Source organism: Chenopodium album, chromosome 1 (assembly GCF_948465745.1).
Source record: "Chenopodium album chromosome 1, dcCheAlbu1.1, whole genome shotgun sequence".
Taxonomy (NCBI): Eukaryota; Viridiplantae; Streptophyta; class Magnoliopsida; order Caryophyllales; family Amaranthaceae; genus Chenopodium; species Chenopodium album.
In genome coordinates this window covers 88,896,044-88,918,469 of record NC_137834.1, presented here as the reverse complement: position 1 = coordinate 88,918,469, position 22,426 = coordinate 88,896,044, and the positions used below count along the sequence as shown (strand labels likewise).

The window sequence follows — 22,426 nt, the reverse complement described above, 5'->3', positions numbered from 1 at the left end:
AATAGTATTTTATCTGATTAAAAAAATACTGAATAATATTTAGTTTAGTTGTCATTCAAGATTCCGCATAGATTGGCCCGTAAACTCAAAGACCTAATTTAAGTGATGGTTCATGTATAACCAACATGTGTGTTTGTAGATTGTTTAAATGTGATATAGTTTTATACTGTTATATTTTTCAAGTTCTCAATTTTTTCTTATTTCATGAAAAAGTTAAAAACAACATTGTAGCTATGCTTAGATACCTATTTTTTAGATCTAGGATGGTTATCAAGCTAGGTTTTATTACTAGTAGATCAAGGATTTGGAAGTAGTTATTTCTACAAAGATTAGAATGTTATGTTTATTGGATCTTTGTTATGGTAGATTGCACCAAGATATCTTCTTATGTTATCATAAATTGTAATGCTCAATTTTATTATAATAACGTGATTAAATTTTCTTTTTGTAAAATTTTACATCATTTTATCGTATCTACTATCGTATATCAATGGTGGATGAGTGATCTATGCATGGTTTGGATCCCCTGCCACACTATTCGCAAATTTTGGCATTTTCCCAATACAATGTAATATACTAATATGTGGATATTATTAGTATAATAAAGCTTCCTTATGGTATAAGATAGAGAATTAGAGATAGTATTTATGTATATAACCCCAAATGATATTTGACCTTATTATTTGTATACCAATCTAAAATAAGCCATATCATATGATCCAAAAATGAGTAGATCGATAAATAAAAAATATATATGTTATACATACATTAATTTATAAAAATCATAATCAAGTACAAGTGTACAACAAATAATCCAATTTCAAATAATATTCGATGTTATCCATTAGAATTCATTTTATAACATAAGATTCTGACTAAAAAATATCTGGGGTGGCCTCCAAGAATTTTCTTACCTGTTACATAGGAAAACTAAAGGCTCTTATAAAACTAGAGGCTCAAATACTATGGGGAAAAGGGGGCCTCTTTTCCTTCCATTTTGCAAACAAACAACTTTTATTATTTCATATCATTTCATCAAATATTTGCCTTTTTTTTTTTTTTTTTGGATTATGGGGGTATATTCCTTATCCACTATGTTTTTTCATTACCAAAATACATTGTATAATTACACTCGGGCACACTTAAAGTCAAGTGCAATTGAGAGATTTTTACTTTTCTTTTATTTAAACTATACTAGGATGGCTAACATGTATGATTCACAGAGTAAAATTAGCTATGTTCAAGAAGCTTTTTTAATTTAATTTTATGTCAAAAATTTAATTGTTGATAGCATTTATAAGGAAAAATATTGAAACAAACATTTTAAGGTTATAAATATCCGCAAGCTAATTTATGAATTAAAAAAGTTAACATTAAGGAGCGATGGTAAGAAAATAAATGTTTTAAAGGGTATAATTGTTCAAATAATATTTATAAGAGTAATATCAATAGATATGATCATCGTTTACTTTTTTGGACCATTTTATCGTCCATTTTATCCTTTTTCTTTTTTTTTTTTTAATATAAAATCTTCTTATTTTGCAAACTTACTATTTGTGCACTTTAAATTACCACAACATGTCATTCATACTTCAGTACACATTGTTGCTCATAATACTTATTAATATTTCAACTTATTTATTTACTCTTTTTTTTTCTTTCCAAATGTCCATACTTTTTTATATGTTTAAAATTAATACTGTATAAATTTTTATAAGATTACTTTAATTTATAAAATGTTCATGATAGTTACTTTTTATCTACCCAGGCCACTCAACTTTTCAAACAAAAAGAATCTTCGAATAATGATTTAAAAAAAAGGGAATATAAGATTATAAGTGTTATAACACTTACGAGATTAATTATTTGTGTAATCAAATCTAAAACATATTGAACTTCTATGAACTACTTATAATACCAATTGGTTGTTGGTGTAGTGGTTATTGAGACTACACTTGGTTGGGAGGATTGTATGTTTGATCTCTCGCAACAATAATTGGGAGCTTACTAATTAGAACTGATCTTCGAATCCGGATTACTCCAAAGGTGAACCGGGTGGTCAGGTGGAACACCAAAAAATACACTACGCACAGTAGATTAGTAGTACTACATTTCTAAAATTTTAATGAGACAAAAGACAATTTATTTATATACTCCCTATAGAATTTGACAAGAGTATTAATATTGTGAAAGGGAAGTCCAAATTAAACTTGCTTAGATTTGCATGAATAATTAAATTGTTAATATATGTAGTCAACTTCTACAATTAGATAATGTTAAAAAATTTAACTCGTCAACTTCATCTTTACACTAACCTTTAATGAAGAGATTTTTTATTTAGTTATTTATTTTATCTTTTAAAGAAAAGACTGGAATACCTTAGGCTTAGATTCTTCTAAATTGGTGGCCTGACCACTATCATTGGATTTAAAAGATTTAAAGGTTATTGGGTTCAATTACTAAACATTTGCTGCAATATTAAACCTTCATTTTATGGGTGGTGCTTATAATCCATTTGTATTCATTCATTTTTACTTAAGTTGTTAATTTTTGCTGCAATATTAAACAAGTACTTTTTATAACAAATTTTTGCTTAACCTGTTAATTTTTATCTAAACTTGTTTTCCCTGATTGTAGAGTGCCAAAATAAAGCAAAGTATTGGTCATTTCAGTTTTAATTGTGACTAATTTTTTTATGCATTTAATTATGAATAATCTAATAGTATGAATAACTTTCTTTACATTTAATTTTCTTAAATTAAAATGCTAATGTATTCTTAATAACCACCAATGATTAATCATAATGATTTCTTATGTATATATATATGAAAGACACCAGTGCATAAAATCGCCTAAATCGGATTCCTTTCTAGAAAAAAATCCCTAAATCCGAGAAACTATAACTATTATTCTTAATCTTAGGACTCTAAAATGTTTCCCTCAAGTAGTGAATCCTTGTTTATAGTGATGCACTTAAGTTGTTAGTAATTACCAAAAGTTGCGTAGATGACTTATTATAGTACAAGTGTATATGTATATTAATAAACTTAATTGGTCAAAATTTTAAAGAGAAAGGTGTATATTAATAGCACAAGTGTATATGTATATATATATTTTGAAGGGTATGGTAATGTATATATTGAAACCCATTTATGAGTGTCCCATATTGGAAAAAGAGCAGAGTTATTTCCACTTTATGAGGTAGAGTTGTTATCACCAATTGGTTTTAGTAAAGAATCTCCTTGGCCTTGTTTGTGAGCCAAAACTCTCTTCCTCCTCATTTGGGTTGTCTAACAAAGTGTCAATTTAAGTCTTACGTAAAAAAAGGTTAATTAATCCAAAACTTCTTGTTTGTAAACCGGTAAATTGGTACAAGTTGTAAACCGATAAATTGGTCGTTTAACAGCAAATTGGATGGTTCCACACACCCAATTGGAATCCCGTAGGATATTAAGGACCATAGTAAACATTTTGGCAATTTTTATTTTCGGGCAAAAAAAAGTCAAAAAATTCCAAAATGAGAGGCTAATATCCACGCTTTTTGAGAAATTTTGGAGGTTTCGGGGCCCGGTGTCGAAAAGCCTTGAGATTTTAGGGAATACATCTTGGGGTCATATAATGACGTTTGGAACCATATATGATAATTATATGTTGACATAAATGATCGTGATAGGCTTGATTTAATGAAATCGGTACAAGTTATAAACCGGTAAATATGTCGTTTAAAGGCAAATTAGATGGTTGCACCCACCCAATTGGACTCCCGGAATGTATTAGGGACCATGGTAAACATTTCAGCAATTTTTATTTCTGAAAGAAAAAAAAAGTCCAAAAAAATCCAAAATTAAAGGCTAATATCCACGTTTTTTGAAAAAATTTGGAGGTTTCGGGGACCAGTGTAGAAGAGTCTTGATATTTCAGGGGATACATCTCGAGGTCATATAATGTCGTTTGAAACCATATATGATCGATCTTTATATGTTGTCATAAATGTTCGTAGTATGCTTGAGTTAATGAAATTGCTGCAAGTTGTAAACCGGTAAATTGGTCGTTTACAGGAAAATTGGATGATTCCACCCACCCAATTGACTCTCGGATGGGTAATAGGGACCATGACAAACATTTCGGGAATTTTTGTTTTCGGGCAAAAAAAGTAAAAAAAAATCCAAAATTGAAGGCTAAGATCCACGTTTTTTAGAAATTTTGCAGGTTTCGAGGCCCAATGTCGAAAAACCTTTAAATTCTAGGGAGTACATCTCGTGGTCATATAATGTCGTTTGGACCCTTATATGATCATTTTTTGTTGTCATAATTAAATGTTCGTGATAGGCTTGATTTAATGAAATCGGTGCAAGTTGTAAACCGGTAAATTGACCGTTTAAAGGCAAGTTGGATAGTTCAACCCACCCTATTGGACTCTTGAAGGGTATTAGGAACCATGGTAAAAATTTCGGCAATTTTTATTTGCGGGCGAAAAAAGTGAAAAAATTCCAAAATTGAAGGCTATATCCACACTTTTTGAGAAATTTTGTAGGTTTCGGGGCCCGGTGCCGAAAAGTCTTGAAATTCTATGGGATATATATCGGGGTCGTATAGTGACGTTTTGAACCATATATGATCATTATTTGTTGTCATAAATGTTCGTGGTAGGCTTGAGTTAATGAAATCGATGTAAGTTGTAAACCGGTAAATCGGTCGTTTAAAGGCAAATTGGATGGTTCCACCCACCCAATTGGACTACTGAGGGTATTAAGGACCATGCTAAACATTTCGACAATTTTTATTTCCGGGCGAAAAAAAAGTCAAAAAATTCCAAAACTGAAGGCTAATATCCACACTTTTTAGAAAAATTTGTAGGTTTCGGAGCCCGGTGTCAAAAAGTCTTGAAATTCTAGGGGATATATCTCGGTGTCGTATAATTCCGTTGTGAACCATATATATGATCATTATTTGTTGTCATAAATGTTCGTGGTAGGCTTGAGTGAATTAAATCGGTGTAAGTTGTCAACTGGTAAATTGGTCGTTTAAAGGAAAATTGGATGGTTCCACCCATCCAATTGGACTTACGGAGAGTATTAGGGATCATGGTAAACATTTCGGTAATTATTATTTCCGGGAGAAAAAAGTAAAAAAAATTCCAAAATTCACGCTTTTTTAGAAATTTGGGATGTTTCGAGACCCTGTGTCGAAAAGTTTTGAGATTTTATGGGATACATCTCAAGGTCATATAATGTTGTTTGGAACCATATATGATCATTATATGTTGTCATAAATTTTCATAGTAGGCTTGAGTTAATTAAATCGGTGCAAATTGTAAACTGGTAAATTGGTCGTTTAAAGGCAAATAGGATAGTTCCACCCACCCAAATGGACTCCCGGAGGATATTCGGGATCATGGTAAAAATTTCGGCAATTTTGATTTCCGGGAGAAAAAAAGTAAAAAAATTCCAAAATTGAACGCTAATATCCACGCTTTTTGAGAATTTTTGGAGGTTTCGAGGCCCGTTGTCGAAAAGACTTTAGATTTTTTTAGATTATATGGGATACATCTCGGGGTCATATAATGACATTTGGAACCATATATGATCATTATATGTTGTCATAAATGTTTGTGATATACTTGAGTTAACGAAATCGGCGCAAGTTGTAAACTGATAAATTGGCCGTTTAAAGGCAAATTGGATGGTTCCACCCACCCAATTGGACTCTCGGAGGGTATTAGGGACCATTGTAAACATTTCGGATTTTTTTTTTATTTTCGGGCGAAAAAAGTAAAAAAAATTCCAAAATTGAAGGCTAATATCCACGCTTTTTGAGAAATTTTTGAGGTTTCGGGGTCCGGTGTCGTAAAGCCTCTAGATTATAGAGGATAATCTGGGGGTCATATAATTCCATTTGAAACCATATAGGATCATTATATGTTGTCATAAATGTTTGTGGTAGACTTGAGTTAATGAAATCGGCGCAAGTTGAAAACCGGTAAATTGACCGTTTAAAGGAAAATTGGATGGTTCCACCCACCTAATTGGACTCCCGGAGGGTATTAAAGACTATGGTAAACATTTCGGCAATTTTTATTTTCAGGTCAAAAAAGTTCAAAAAAAATTAATCTATTATAGGCTATATCCACGCTTTTTGAGAATTTTAGGAGTATTCGGGGCCCGGTGTCAAAAAGTTTAGAAATTCTTGGGAATACATCTCCGGGTCATATAATGTTGTTTAGAACCATATATAATCATTATTTGTTGTAATAAATGTTCGAGGTAGACTTGAATTAATGAAATTAGTGCAAGTTGTAAACCGGTAAATTGGTCGTTTAAAGGCAAATTGTGTAATCCCCCAAATTTTAATTTAATTATAATTTAATTATATGTTACTCTTATAATTATATTTATGGTAATTTTATTAAATAAATTATTTTATGGAAGTTTTTAAAATAAAGTAGTGTTTTTTTTTTTTTTATATTTATTATTAATAATCCTAGCCTATTTAGGAATACCAATCCTAATTTAATTAGGAGATTAAAAAGCCCAAAATAAAAACCCTTATACCTCTCCTCCCTCAAAACTCACGTAAAAAAAAAAAAAAAAAAACACACTCTCCTACTTCCTACTGCTCTTCACGAAGAGAAGAAGAAAAAAAAAAAAAAAAAAAAAAAAAAAAAAAAAAAAACCTTACCTGCTGCTACAGTGCTGCCGCCAGCAGCACCACCGGCCTGCCGCCACTGCCGCCACCGCCTGCCTGCTGCCGACCACCAGCAGCCCAGCCAACAGTTGCCTTCCTCCCTTCTCCTTCCCTTATTTCTCCTTCTCTTATTTTTGTTTTATTTAATTAAAGTTTTGATCTTTATTAAATTTTGTTTATGAATTCTTATTATTATGGTTTGATAGTATGTTTAGATTATAAAAGATTATAAATTTATGGGTTTTGTATGTTTAAATTATTATATTAATTTTCAGATTTGGTTATGTATGAATTTAGGGTATTAAAGTGTTGATTTTTCATGTTTAAAGGCTTATTAACGTACTAAACAAGTTACTTAATTATTCTATGTTCAAAGTATGTCAAAGTATGATTATTTTGGTTGTATATAAATTTTCAGATTTATTAAAGTTTCAATTTTTATGAACAAGTAGTGTTAATTTCATGTTTTTATGCTTCTAAACCTATAAAATATTTATTGTGGGTATTTTGTGATTGAAAAAGCTTTGAACTTTATATTCTAACCTTAAAAATAATTTTCAGATTTTATGTTTTTTATTTTGAAGCCTCTAATTGCATTGAATTGATATATTCTTGGGTTTTTAACACACTAATTTGCTATATAATGACTATTTCAAATAATTATGCTTATGGGATTATTTTATATGCTTAAACCAAATTTTCAGATTTATTTTACCACTTTAAAGTTGCTGTAATTTATTATTAAACACTATATTTTCATGATTTTAACACCTAAACTTGTAGTTGGGATGTTGTACTATTAGTTTTGGCTAATTGGATTAATTTAAGGACTTTATCTTAATGGTTTGAGAGGTTTTTAAATACTTTGGTATTGCTGTAATTTTAATTGCTTTGGTATTGATTTATTCCTTATTAATTGGTTTAGGAGAGGACTTTGTAGAAGGCGATTTCTAGTCTTTAAAGTGGCCAATCGAATTGTTTACTCAAGGTACGTACAAGTTACAAAACCTTGCTTTTAGATGCATGTTTAAGGATGGATCGAGAACTTAGTACCATGTCTAGGGATGACTGGGTTAAATTGTATGGTTATACATTGTGAATTTCATTTGATGTGCATTATTTATTATTGCAATTATTGGTTATGTACTAATTATGCAAGGTATGCTTAGAGGCAAAGGTATGTGATTAGTGAAATGATTCAATTATTACTCATTCATGATTTAATGAAATAGGATGAGTAAAGGAATGGTTCATGTCTTATAAGACAAGGTTAAGAGTTTGGGGTGCCTTATGCACTCAAGGTGTTTATACACCGAGGTAGTAAAGGAATGAATAATAAATGTTGCTTGCCACTAATAAATCAAGAATTGAAATTGAAAAGTTGTTTTACTTGATTGAATTGATATTGGATTGATTGAATTGTTATGCATGTGAGTCATCACCAAGTCTAAACCTGTAAATCACGTAAAGTGCAAGATGGATGAGCAATAAAACTCTGGATTGGTGCACTTCTGGAGTAATGACAATCAGGGGTTGGGGTACATGGGGTATTAGCCGTGTACTTTTCTCGAGGCCGTCTGATCTACGAGTCTCTTATTTCAAATACTTTTTTTTATAAAACTAGGAGTTAGGTGAGATCTCATACTAACTACGGTCACGGAGTCGCGCCCGTGGTCGTTGGATGTTTATTGATGTTTCCGAAAGGAGGCATGGGGTTTTTCTTTATTGATGTTCCAAATGGGACATGGGTTGGACAACCTTGTCTATTGCTAAATCCAATGAATAAATTGAAATGAGTTAGCTACTATTAGCTAGTGGAGTCTTAATAAATTAAATAATCGAGTCGTGTGTTGAGTTTGTGATCTAATTATGCGTATGATTGATTATTAGTAGCATGTTAAGTAATTCCTTATTTTACTTTGCAGCTTGTATGTACTCAGTTTTGCTGATTGCGTGCTTTTGTGTGTGTGTCCTTCTTGGTCATGGCCTTCGCCTTCAAATGACCCTGTGACGATCCAATTTTTACACTTGTAATATTGGGGAGCAGAGTAACCACAGGTTCTCTCACATGCAGCATTCATCAGGGTTGTGGGATCTTGAGTAGAGAGTTGGTTGCTTATTTTCGCGTTTCTTGCAAGTTTGATTTTATTTAACTCGTTTTCACTTGACACCATTTCTTTTGGTTTAAGTTTGTTTTAACACTGAATTTTAATTACTTACTTATGCTTTTGGGTTTTGAATAAGGGCCTTAAAGGTTCCAACTTGTAATACTTTGCTTTGAGGTTTATTCAAACTGTTTTGGTTTTCCGCTGCTAACTTCTGTAATAGCCTTAACGTTTGAACACGTGGCGGTAGCACTCCAGTAATTCTCTTGGATTTGTTCAGGTTATTTACAGGTTTCTCACAGGTTCTTAAGAGAGAATTATTGGGGTGTTACAAATTGGATGGTTCCACCCACCCAATTGGACCCCCGGAGGGTATTTGGGACTATGGTAAACATTTCGGAAATTTTTATATCTGGGCGAAAAAAAGTAAAAAAATTCCAAAATTGAAGGCTAATATCCACGTTTTTTAAGAAATTTCGAATGTTTCACGCCCGGTGTCGAAAAACATTGAGATTTTATGGGATACATTCTAGAGTCATGTAATGCCGTTTGGAACCATATATGATCAATATATGTTGTCATAAATGTTCGTGGTAGGCTTGAGTTAATGAAATCGGTGCAAGTTGTAAACCGATAAATTGGTCGTTTACAGGCAAATTGGATGGTTCCACCCACCCAATTGGACTCCCGGAGGGTATTAGGGACCATGGTAAACATTCCGGCAATTTTTATTTCCGGGTGAAATAAAGTAAAAAAATTTCAAAATTGAAGACTAATATCCACGCTTTTTGAGAAATCTTGAAGGTTTCGGGTAGAGCTGTTAATTCGGGTAAACGGGTTGGGTTAGGTTGGTAAAAGTGGGTCGGGTCAACTTGGGTCGGGTTAATTCGGATTAATTCCATAACTTATGCTGGTCGGGTTTGGGTTGGGTCATGCTTTAGTCGGGTCACGTCTGGTCATACTTCTTATCGGGTTTGGGTCGGGTTAATAACAGGTCGGGTTACATTCGGGTCGGGTGAACAATAGGTCGGGTTTAATTCGGGTTTTCACGGGTTAAAACGGGTTAGGGTAATTCTTGGGTTCGAGTCGGGTTCGGTTCAAGTCAATAATTTGCGGGTTATAATCACGTCGGGTCATTTTCGGGTTTGAGTCGGGTTCAGTTCAAGTAATAATTTGCAGGTTATAATCAGGTCGGGTCATTTTCAAGTCGGGTCATTCTCGGGTTCAAGTCGGGTTCGGTTCAAGTCAATAATTTGTGGGTTATAATCAAGTTGGGTCATTTTCAAGTCGGGTCATTCTCGGATTCAAGTCGGGTATGTTCAAGTCAATAATTGGCAGGTTACAATCAGGTCGGGTCATTTCCAAGTGAGGTCATCATATTTGGGTTCAACTAATTATAGATAGATAATTATCATTTTTATCAAACTAATTATATCCTTTGACTATAATATATATGGCAATATATACTAGGGAACTATATATAATTTATAATTTAGGAAGATAATTATCTCCTTTGACCATACAACAAATGTATACTACTACCTCCGGTCCAATTTACTCGCAACAAAGGGGTATTATTTGTGAGACATAATATATTTATTTGTTGCAAGTAAATTGGACCGGAGGTATTATATTTAACTCTTAAATTTGAGGATGATGCTCTTTTCTTTTGCTGGCTTGGACTGACTTGGTCTCCCTAGACAAGTACAAAATGCTTTGATAAACAATAATAAGGTGGTCTAGATTGCATTTAAGGTGATTTGAAATCAGGCCAGGAACAATTTGGGTTGAATTTAGGTCGGGTCAATAACAAGTCGTGTTGATTTCGAGTCCGGTTAGTAACAGATCGTGTTGAATTTTTGGGTCGGGTTAGTAATAGGTTTGGTAAAATTCGGGTTTGGTCAATAACAAGTCGGGTTGAATTTGGGTCAGGTCAATAACAAGTCAGGTTGATTTCGGGTCGGGTTTGTAACAGGTTGGGTTGAATTCGAGTCGGGTTAGGAACGGGTCGGGTTAAATTCAGGTCAGGTTAGTAACAAGTCAGGTTAAATTTGGGTTTTGACGGGTTAAAACGGGTTTGGGTCAATTTCGGTTCAAGTCGGGTTTGGTTCAGGTCAATAATTTACGAGTTGCATTCGGGTCGGGTCATCTCCAGGTCAGTTCATGTTCGCGTTCAGGTCTCACATACTCGGGTCTAGGGTTGGTTTCAAGTCGGGTTTGTGTCACCATTTTTTCGGGTTCAAATGGGTCTGTTAATAATCGGGGTTGAGTTGATATTTCGGATCGGGTCAACTTTTGACAGCTTTACTTTTTAGAAACATATGAATAGCATGGCTCTTTGGTCTCCTTCAATTCTTTGTGCCTCAATAATCTATCTTTGGATCAATCTTTTTTACATATCTCATAATAAGTTTAGATATGATAGTTTAGGAAAATTAGTTTAAATTAGTCTTGATGATTTCATTTAAAAGCTAGGTAAGTTCAATTTACAAGTAAAGTAAAATAAGTATTTCAATTATTTAGATTAGATCAAATAATTTAAAAAAATAAGTGAACAAAACACACCATCAGTACTATTCTTGAATAAAATCTAAAATGTGCGGTTTAAAATAACTTAAACCATCTTCTTATTGCCATCTATCGTTTTTTCTATTCTATTCTTTTCTTTTCTTTTCTTTTCTTTTCTTATTGTTCAGGAGTTGTTGCCACCTACCTATTGATAAGGTCTTTACAAGTAGTCACATTAGAAAATTACATAGTAAACAACCTATAAACTTATGATGTTCATTTTCTGTTTTACCAACACCATTTGTACTGTGACTGAAATTTGTAAATAAATTTCACATCACTTGAACATAATTTCTTTAAATAAACAAAATTAAAAGAAAAGAAAAAAAAATTATACTTTGTATCACTAGTCATTAGTTTAAACTTTAAAGTTCATGGACTCACTTGACCATACTTTAGAATAATACTTGTATATGAAACTTAATTAAGCAAGTAAGCTAATAAGAATTGAAGCATGCATGGGAGTGAATGAATGAAGTGGCACAATTGGCTTTCGGTTGGTTTTGCTTTGCTTTCAATACAACTTTTTATACGCTCTCACGTCTTCACGTATTATCCTCTTCTCCTACCTTTGCTTACATTTTATGTATCCTCCCTATTATATTATCCTTTTTTTCTTTTTTACCTTACCATACCATACCAAGAATTATTAATTTAGAAACAAGTACAATATTGGCGGTTTTTATTATACTCCCTCTGTTTCATGATTACATTTCTATATTTTTCGCTCTCACATACTTTATTTTATTGGTTTATTTGCTACAATAACCCAATATTATTGTTTGTGTTAGTAGAAGAAAATTAATATAATAAACGGAAGGAGAGATGGGTGCAAGGCTGCCATCATAGTTAACATGCTAATGCCAAGTGTAACGTTTTGCTATGTATGATCTTTGATTAGGACCTAATTTAATTAATCCTAAGAAAATGAAGTTCACTGTTTAGACTTGAGAGTTAAGACTTGAAGACTAATCATAATTATGAGATTAAATTATCAGTGGTTTAGTTTGGTTTGGTTTGTTTGTCCTTTTTAACCTTGCTTAACTGAACAAATTATTAGCTACCATTCTCTTTCATTCATTTCACAATCTCACCAACAAAGTTAATTAAGATTAGATTATATGCAATTTTCCTAATTAAGTAAGTACTTAATTAGTTCCTAATGACCAAATTATCTAAGTTTGTTGACAACCAAACAAGATATAAAAGCTTGATTAACTTAAGGCATGTTCACATTTACTGAACTAAGCTAAACTGAACTGATTGGAACTGAACTGAAGTGAACTGAATAGAGTCAAAATGAATATTTTATGAGAGAAGGAAATTAGAAGCTGAAATGAACTGAAATTAAGCTGAAGTGAACATACTCTTATTTAGGCTCTCACCTCATATTCTGAGGTATGTATGTCTTCGAATTTTGTTAAGTGAGGGTGTTTAATGGGGGTGGAGAATTGATCTCTTATCTTCCCCTTCTACTCTCAGACACTGAATTTTATAGAAATAAAATAAAACACCATGAAGGTTAACATTGGATAGATCAAGGTTATTATTTTAATGTTTTTTTTTAAAAAGATTTAAAGATAAAAATAAAATAAATTAAACTTAAGGCCTTAGTCAGAGTAAGTAGGCAATAGTTAGACGTTCTTGATTAAGCTAATTATTTACCTTTTATCAAATCAAATCTTCGATAAGCCCTTTAGCTTTAAAGGTTCTTTTTCATCCAACAATAACTTTTGAAACCTAAATTGGACCCAAAAGATGTATTTGTTCAAGTCATGTTTATCCCTTAGACAAAATGATTATTGATTGGTTGGCGTATATGTTATTGGTAAGTAAGATGTGACATTGGCTCCTCCATCATATTTCTATATGGTAAAATAAAAAATCTTAGCAATTTTCAGGACAATATAACAACTAATTCTAAATAACAGGAGTTTAATTTTACAGTAGTCAAAAGTAAAACTATTCTGTTTTTATTACTCAACTTATAATTATTATAATGAAGCTGGGGCCTAGGGAAGTAAAAGTAAAAAGGAGGAAGTTAAGAGTTTGTTCATTGGATGTACTTTTCCATTTTTCAACTCCATTTTTGGTGTTTGATCTTACACTAAAAAATGTCAATGATGCATTAAAAGTGGCATATGCTAGCTTTTGATAATCATACTAGCTAGTGTTCTGCTTTATCAATGTTCTAGGACATGGTAGTTAGTTACTTTTTAATTCTATTATCATGGACCTATATTATAATTCTTACGAGTTTACTATTACATTTCTATGAATTATGAAGTGTAAAGAAATAAATTAGTCGTACTGTTCTCAAATCAATAGGATTCAGAAAGAGCTGATTTATGCATGCATTTTGGTTAAACCTAGTGATAAATGAGTTAATAATAGAGGATATCTAATGGTTCGACAGTATACTATGTTATTATACAGTACAGTCCGTACATAATTACTGGTGTATTTAATACAAATTGGAGTATCTAAGAAGAGTAACAAAACATCTTATACAATTATTATTCAGTGAATTCAATTTTAAAAAGTTTTAGTGTTATATACTTATATCACAAGTAGAGATAAAAAAAATAATTTAAAAAAAATTATTTTACAGCTAATTTAGATTTAGTTTTCATAGCATTACAATATAAATTAATTAGCGAAATAATTAATTATTTGCAAATATAAAATAGGTAAAATAAATCACAAATAAAGGGTTGAGAAAGACACGGTACGTTTGATAAAATTAAAAAATAGTAGTAATAAAAAACATTTGACACTAAGTCACTAAGTATATTAAAATTAGGTAGTACATTAATCAGTGGGGTTCAATATGACAATTTAACAACTTACAAGAAGAGAAGTATAAAAAAATTCAACCATGAAAATGGAAATACTACATATTTATACATAGATCATTTCATTTCATAGAATAATAAGATTAGTGTAGAGAAAAAAGAAATACTAAAAAAAAAAAAGGAAAAATTCAAGTAGACGTTACTCTATGCATTACCCTTATATTGACTCAATTCATCTTCCTGTCGTCCTACGTTCTCTACCATTTCTTCCTACTCTTGCTTTGCTTCATCCTTCTACAACCACCACAATTCCTCATCCCCTCTTCTCCTCTCTTTCTCGATCTTGTTCGATCGATCATCTCTATTTCCATTACCTATGATTTGATGCGCTAACAAAAGCTCTTCATAACAAACTTATATATCACTAGATTTTATGATAAAGTTTCCAAGAACTTGATGAATTTGTCCGAAATTATAAAATGTTATGCAATATAATTGTTTAGTAAAAGTTTAAGATTTGCATTTGAAGGAGGAGGAAGAAGATTGAAGAAGAGAAGCAAATAAAATGGGTTCATTTACTACTCCAAATGAGACTAGACAAAGGTCCTACGTATCAATGTGAGTTTTCTACTTACTAAATCACTTACTATAATTACTCCGTATTTACTTGTCTTTTGTCAATTTAATTAAAGTAGTCCTAAAATCAAAATGTAAGCATAAAGAGAGTAAAATTAACTAAGAATTGAAGTAAGAAATATTTGATATTTTGATGTACTACGTACATACTTGCATTGCATGCTAATCTACCTTGAGATTTCCCCCGTCTTTATTTTTATTTTATTTTATTTTATTTTTTTGGGTAAAGAAAGTTCATTACTTGTCATTTTGTAAATTACTAATTCTATGTTAATCTAAAAATGCAATATCACTAAATAATGTGTGTACTATGTACTTACTAGATATTTTTTGTCACATACATCAATTAATTTCTTACAAAGTGAACAAACCGAAGTTGATTGATGGATTTAATGCCAACCAAGCAAATCTTACAAACCCTAGCTAGTTTATTTTCCCATCGTAAAAATTGGATCAATAATACGTATGTAGTACATATAATTAAGCAAAATTATCATTTTAAAAACCAAATTATGGTTAAGTAGTAGTAATTAGCTTAGGTAATGTGGTCCAATGATTGCTTGCACATTATGGTACTAAACAAACTGGTCATGCTAATTAAGAATTATAGTTAATGAAAGAGTAGAAACTAAGTTAGGCAATAATAAAGCAATAATATAAATCCAATGAGTATATTGAAAGCAAAAACAGTAAGGTCAAGGACAACTCAGAAGTTGATGAATGTTTTCCCTAACATAAATGACCCTCTTCTTCTTACGATATTTCTACTCCAATCGTACTCATAAGTCCTAATTATATCTTTCGCATCTATACTACACATTAAAAAGTGTTTCGAAGTAAGTTTATACGTCACATAATTAACACTCTCCCGATCCTCTTTGTGGACACCATCTTCCTTACCCTCCTCTCTCAACCCTTAGCAACAGTATTATAAGTAGTAATATTAATGAATTATCAAATACATGTATGCATAGAATAGGGTACTATTATATTTCATCAACATAGGATAGCACATAAAAAAATGATATATGGTGAACAAATGTGAACCTCTTTCTACCTAGTTTTAAGATCAATTATGTATTAAATTCACCTTCATAATACACTATCTCGTGTCCAAAAATTATGAGGTACACATATAACTTTGTCCATCAATATTTTCATAAATTTATTTAGAAAGAAAATATCTAGAAAGTGTCATATTATTGGTGGTAGGGGGATGAATGACATTTTATAATAATTCCTAACTATTAATCCCTCCTTTTGTTATATTATATAATGTATTATCTTGTTACTTTTAAACTTTATGTTTACCAATCCATAAAGTTTTCACCGTTCCTTTTTGCATAATATTAAATGCACTATTTAACATATATCACACTCTCAGATGTATAAAATAATTTACGCCATGTCCTTCATTTATTAAAAAAAACACGTACTACAATGTTAGTATAACTTAATTTCCTCTCCGCTGGATTCATTCCTAGTTGATAAGCATCTACAATGTTACTATCTTCTAGGTGTCGTTGAGACCCAAAGACTTTAGTAAACTTTACCATCTAATTAATACTAAATTAAAATGATCAAAAGCGATATTTTTACTTGGTTATTAATTAGTAGAGTTGATTGAAATTATTCTTTCTAATGTTGCTTAATCTTACTATATCAATGTCTTAAATAAGTTCCTTTTTTGCTTAACAGTGAAGACATTTACAAAAGGAAGTTGCACAGAAGCAAAGCAAAAGATACCGAGAAACAATCCAACACATCTATCCTAGACAACAACAAGGGTGTCAGGACCAAGTTACCACTCTTGAAACTTGCCTTACTCATAATTGTCTCTGTTACTTTCATCACTATATTTTTGCACTCTCCAGCCTTTTGCGGTCATCACCACTTATCGTCACACTCCATCTCCCGGTATGTCCACATGTCGATCTCATAATTGTAAACAAGTGTCTCGAGAAAATTGTCACATTGTCTCAACCCCTCACAGTTAATAGGGCTCGTTAGTCTTCTGACTTGTTTATTTAGAGGATTTGATTAGAAAAGCTAATGTAAATTTCTGAATTAATTAATGCAGGCCTATTTTGATGAAAAGATGGATATGGGGTGGTACTGATCCTAGATACACATCACATTTACAAATAAATTGGGATGACATCTCAAAAGTTCTTGACAAACTCAATGAAAAAGAGTACCATTCAATTGGCCTTTTAAACTTCAACAAAGATGAAATAAAATCCTGGAATCAGATAATTCCTGAACTTGAACATACTGTCCTGAACCTAGACTATGCTGAAGAAAATGTAACATGGGAATCGTTGTATCCTGAATGGATCGACGAGGAGGAAGAGAAGGATGTACCATTTTGCCCTTCACTTCCAAAGCTTGAGCCACCAAGGAAACGCCTTGACCTCATTGTTGTGAAGCTGCCTTGTCAGGTTGATCAGCAGAATTGGTCTAGAGATGTTGCGCGGTTGCACTTACAGCTTGCAGCAGCTGGACTTGCAACTTCAGCCAAAGGGAATTACCCTGTTCACTTGCTTTTCATCACTAACTGCTTCCCAATACCGAACCTGTTTAGTTGTAAGGAGTTGATAAAACATGAAGGAAATGCATGGTTATATAAGCCAAACTTGAATAAGTTGAGAGAAAAACTTCAGCTTCCTGTTGGTTCTTGTGAACTTGCTCTTCCTCTAAAAGACAAAGGTATGATGCACACATTTGTACTAATGTTTTTATATCGCGCCTTTAATTTCTGAATGCAGGACTAATAGAGTATTATTTCATAACTTCTTTTTATTTTGTTACACAGAGAGGTCATACAGGGGAAACCCAAGGAGGGAAGCTTATGCAACAATCCTGCATTCCGCTCATGTCTATGTCTGTGGTGCCATAGCAGCAGCTCAGAGCATCCGAATGGTAGGGTCTACTAGAGACTTAGTCATCTTGGTCGACGAGTCCATCAGTGACTACCATCGGAGTGGTCTTGAGGCAGCAGGATGGAAGATCAGGACCATCCAAAGGATAAGGAATCCAAAAGCAGAAAAAGATGCCTACAATGAATGGAACTACAGTAAGTTCCGGTTATGGCAACTAACAGATTACGACAAGATCATCTTCATTGATGCTGATCTACTCATCCTAAGAAACATGGACTTCCTCTTCAGTATGCCGGAGATATCAGCCACAGGAAACGATGCTACTCTATTTAACTCGGGAGTCATGGTTTTAGAACCCTCGAATTGCACTTTTCAGCTACTTATGGATCATATAAATGAAATAAAATCATATAATGGAGGTGATCAAGGATACCTTAATGAAATTTTTACTTGGTGGCACAGAATTCCTAGGCATATGAATTTTTTGAAGCATTTTTGGGTAGGCGACGAGGAAGAGAAGAAGCAAATGAAGACTAGGCTATTTGGGGCAGAACCCTCTATACTTTATGTGCTACACTACCTTGGTATCAAGCCGTGGTTATGCCATAAGGACTATGACTGTAATTGGAATACAGATTTCTTACAGGAGTTCGCGAGTGATATAGCTCATGCAAGGTGGTGGAAAGTGCATGATGCAATGCCAGAGAACCTGCAGCAGTTCTGTCTGTTGAGAACAAAGCAGAAGGCTCAGATTGAGTGGGATAGAAGGCAGGCTGAGAAAGGGAATTACAGTGATGGGCATTGGAAGATCGCGGTTAAAGATAAGAGGATGAAGAAGTGCATTGATAAATTGTGCAACTGGAAGGGTATGTTGAAGCATTGGGGTGAGACAAATTGGACTGATGATGAGCCTATTGCTCGTGCACCGCCTGCTATTAAAGTGACTCCTCTTTCTTCCTTACATTAAACCAGGATTTTTGATCAATTTTTTCCCTTTTATTTTATTTTCTGAAAATACCGTGATATACTTGGATTCATCTTTGGATTTGGTTTAGCTATAGAATCTATACAAACTGCATAAAGCTCTTCACTATAGTAATTTAGCCTCTTAACCTCCACACTATTACAGAAATACAGAGCAGATGTTTCAGAAATCAAATCAACTGTCATTTTTTTTTTTTTTTTTCAGTTTTCTTAATTCAGTTAAGGACAAGTTTTGCTAGAAGCATGAGTTTCAACCAAAATAAGCCTCGAATTGGATTTTAATCCGGCCATCTTGTAGGAAAATAGAAACTAAACTTAACATGTTGCACTGTCAAAGATTGAAAGCTACCTATGCAGATTAGTTGTTGAAAATTGAAGAATGTCTTTGACTTAAAGAATCGTTGCTCGAAATCCAAAGTTCAAAGGCAATGAATTACCTACCTCATAGAAACAGGTATAAGCTGTCTAAATCTTGAGTACTTTATGTGCAAAACAATCCCATACTACAAAGGTCTATATTCTAGGTAACATTCATTTTCATTACATCAAAATCACAGTAGGAAATTGGTAGCTAATTCATTTGATCTCATTTTTATAATGATCCTCCACATTTAGCAATGAACGAAAATGTTCAACTTACAGTTAGAGAAGATGAGCATACCTTTGAAAAAACTATCCGTAAATGAACCTTGTGGTGCCTTCCAATAAATGACCATACACAGCACTGGAGCAAAGTGCACTATCACAGTCATGCTTCACTAGCCTTATGTGTAACATTGTCACGAAGATGAGAATCGTGACAATGTGATTATATGAACACCCATCCATTGATATTGTTACATACTGAACCATGATTTTGCATACCTTAAAAGGAAGTCACTTAAATCAGAGCAGGGAATTGAAATACTTGCCTTGTAGTTAATTTGCAGGACTAAACTACGATACTAAAATTTGATAACAAGCACTCATACAAGAACTTTGAGCTCATATATTGATCATAATGTAATCTTTTTTCATATCTGAGTACTCATATTGGTGTGTACATAGCATCTCCAATCTATATGCATCGGTTAATTGATGATACAAGTAATATATAGGAGTACGCCGAGTACCAACTAGTTCATTTTTCCTCATGTGAGGAATCAGAAGCTAGAACTCCATTCATGAGCCTGTATAAAATTTTGAGCAGAATAAGCACTGAGGTGCACTTCAGGAATCCTGCTACTCCACTTAACGCGCTTAGACACATCAGCTCCTGGTCCCTTATTCCCAAACTCCCCATAGTAAAGGGTAGACAATGCAAAGTCTTCCCTGAACGGCATCCATCCCTCAGGCGATATAAGACCATCCATTGTACATTGTATGAACATTGTCCTCGAGTACATCTTCCAAGGCCTCCCAAGGTAATTCTTGTGGACCTTGGGATTTTGTTGCCATAACTTCATGTACTCATTGGTTCCGCTAATGTGACATCCAAGGAACACAAACCCTGTAGCCTCAGCAGGGTCCATCCTCCCTTGAGCTGTGATGGCATTGTTCTCACCCTTTGAGGGGTCCACTTGGCGCGGCCTGACTAGGATGGTGCAATCTTGGAAGATGGCAGCTGCATTGCCAAATATAAAGTCCACATTGCCCTCCATGTTGCATGATCTGTAAACTTGTCTAAGGGAGTGTGCATAAAGGGTGTCTTGGTTACCTAAGAACTCACAATCTTCGACAAGGGAAAAATCACTGTCTGATCGGAATGCTACTGCTTGGTGTGCGTTTGGGCCTGCCGTGTTCTGGAATGTTATCCCACTCGCCATGAACCCGTCTCCTTTAACACCTACACAAACATAAGGGCCGTCGATATTCAATTTACAACTAAAATAAGTTCACGAAAAATCACTTGTTAGTTGTTACAAAAATTTTGAAAATTCAAACATAATTAATTGAAAAGGACAGGAAAGCATAATTAACCTTACCTTTTAGCTTTTGTTACGGATTGATGTCCCATAAGATGCCACCTATTTTGTATTTTCAACACTTTTTGACTATGTGATCCTCTTCTAGCTAATTCTTTGTCCTTTTGAATTATTAATGCATTTAATTTACTTTATCTAATATTTATAACTTTCAATCCCTGTTCCCTAGTTATGAATAAGCCCATAACCAATTGACCAAAGGAGCAAGCTAGTAGTAGCATTACATACACTATCAAGTATTCAAGTATACTGGACTAGTACAATACTTCTATATAAGGAGTACTACATAAGCGGATAGCTCGGTTGGTTAGAGTCTCCCTCCTTACTCCGAGAGATGTATTAGACTATCCAAATTTACATCTTATCGTGAAATCATAGATTTCTATCAATAAAATTTTTGTTCGGACAAAACTATAAGAGTAACACATTCAATTCTTGCACAACTACTCCGTATGAAATAAGAAATGATATTTCTAGTAAATAAGTAAAATTAAGTTTTAATTAGCAAAAAACAATTAACAACATCTAAGTAACAATTTCGACTTAATTTAGTAATAATGCATTAAAGAACAATAATAGACTTACCAACAGTTGCTGTGTTATAAGTACTGATCCCCATAATCCCTGTATTTACTGACCCTGTAATGACCGTTTTACCCTTCCCATCACCAAAAAACACCAAATTCCTCTTCTCTAAGGGCACCATCACATTCTCCTTATACACCCCTTCCTTTATGTAAATTACAAATCTATCCTTCCCCTTCGCCTTCAACCACGCTGGCGCCTCGTTCACCGCCTCTTGCACTCGAGCGTAACACCCACGCGCCTTTCCTTCCTTACAAACCGTCACATTTACCCTTCCCCTCAACTCCACTCTCCCTAACCCAAACCCAAGACCCGACCCGGACCCACTACCTCTCTCCCAAAACCCGCTACGCTCCGTAAAAGGAGGACGCCAAGACTTCATATCATCCCCATAGTTGATCAGCGCGTGAAGTAAACTAAGCGCGTTACTAGTCGTCTGCATGAGAGTAGAGTTCAAAAACGACATCGTTTTGTCGACCACGCGCGTCCCATTGACGTAAGAAAGCTCAGACCAGCAGTCATACTGGTAAGTTAACGCGGCGCTAGCCCATGCACGTGCATCATGAAGAGTATCACGTGACGTGAGGGCATTGGAAGAAATACGTGTACGGTAGGAGGAGAGAGTGAGGTAATCTAGGCACGTACGCGAGGCTAGAGTACGGTTATGATGGTTAGGGAATGTACGGAGTATGTCACGGACCAATGATTGGGCGGTTTGAATGTGGTGGGATGAAAGTGAAAGTGTGGTTTGGATGATATGGGTCGGGTTTATGTTACGGGTCGTGTTCGGGTTGGAGTCAAGGAGGGTGGATTGGCACGTGAGAGGGTATTGAGTGGCTTTGCAAATGGAGAGGAAGGGAGTTGAGGAGGAGAGAGAGTGGTGGAGGAAGGTGGAGAGAGAAAGGAGGAGGAGGAGAAGGTGGTGGTGCGGTGAGGGCATTATGGTAATTTCAGTGGAGTGGACAGTGGAGTGATAAAAATGGAAAGTGAAGTGGGGAAGGTGTAAATAAATAGAGTAGGGAAATTGAATAATGAGGTAAGTCGGTAAGATTATTGTGATTTGTTGAGTGTTGGGGTTTTATTGGTGAAAGTGGACCCATGGTGTTACCACGGTTCAATGATCTTATATTATAGTGTTGGATTTAGTTTGGAAAACTCACGAATGTTTATGATCCAAAAATGTTTTAGTAATTTGGCAACAACGAACTAAGGAGCATACACAT

The 22,426-nt window shown here is 33.7% G+C and overlaps 2 protein-coding genes across 2 annotated transcripts; one reads left to right on the top strand and one right to left on the bottom strand.

The window, feature by feature from the left end:
- Positions 1–14,417: 14,417 nt before the first annotated feature.
- LOC145625446 (UDP-glucuronate:xylan alpha-glucuronosyltransferase 1-like) lies at positions 14,418–18,856 on the top strand. Its single transcript, XM_081678488.1, has 4 exons — positions 14,418–14,770; positions 16,487–16,705; positions 16,869–17,497; positions 17,604–18,856. The coding sequence occupies exons 1-4, from the start codon at positions 14,718–14,720 to the stop codon at positions 18,635–18,637; spliced, it is 1,935 nt and encodes a 644-aa protein (XP_081534614.1). The 5' UTR covers positions 14,418–14,717; the 3' UTR covers positions 18,638–18,856.
- Positions 18,857–19,283: 427 nt separating this feature from the next.
- Positions 19,284–22,222, bottom strand: LOC145562152 (putative pectinesterase/pectinesterase inhibitor 51). The gene is made up of 2 exons (XM_081622346.1): positions 21,204–22,222; positions 19,284–20,479 (listed from the first exon to the last, which is right to left on the bottom strand). The coding sequence occupies exons 1-2, from the start codon at positions 22,141–22,143 to the stop codon at positions 19,797–19,799; spliced, it is 1,623 nt and encodes a 540-aa protein (XP_081478472.1). The 5' UTR covers positions 22,144–22,222; the 3' UTR covers positions 19,284–19,796.
- Between the last annotated feature and the right edge of the window lie 204 nt (positions 22,223–22,426).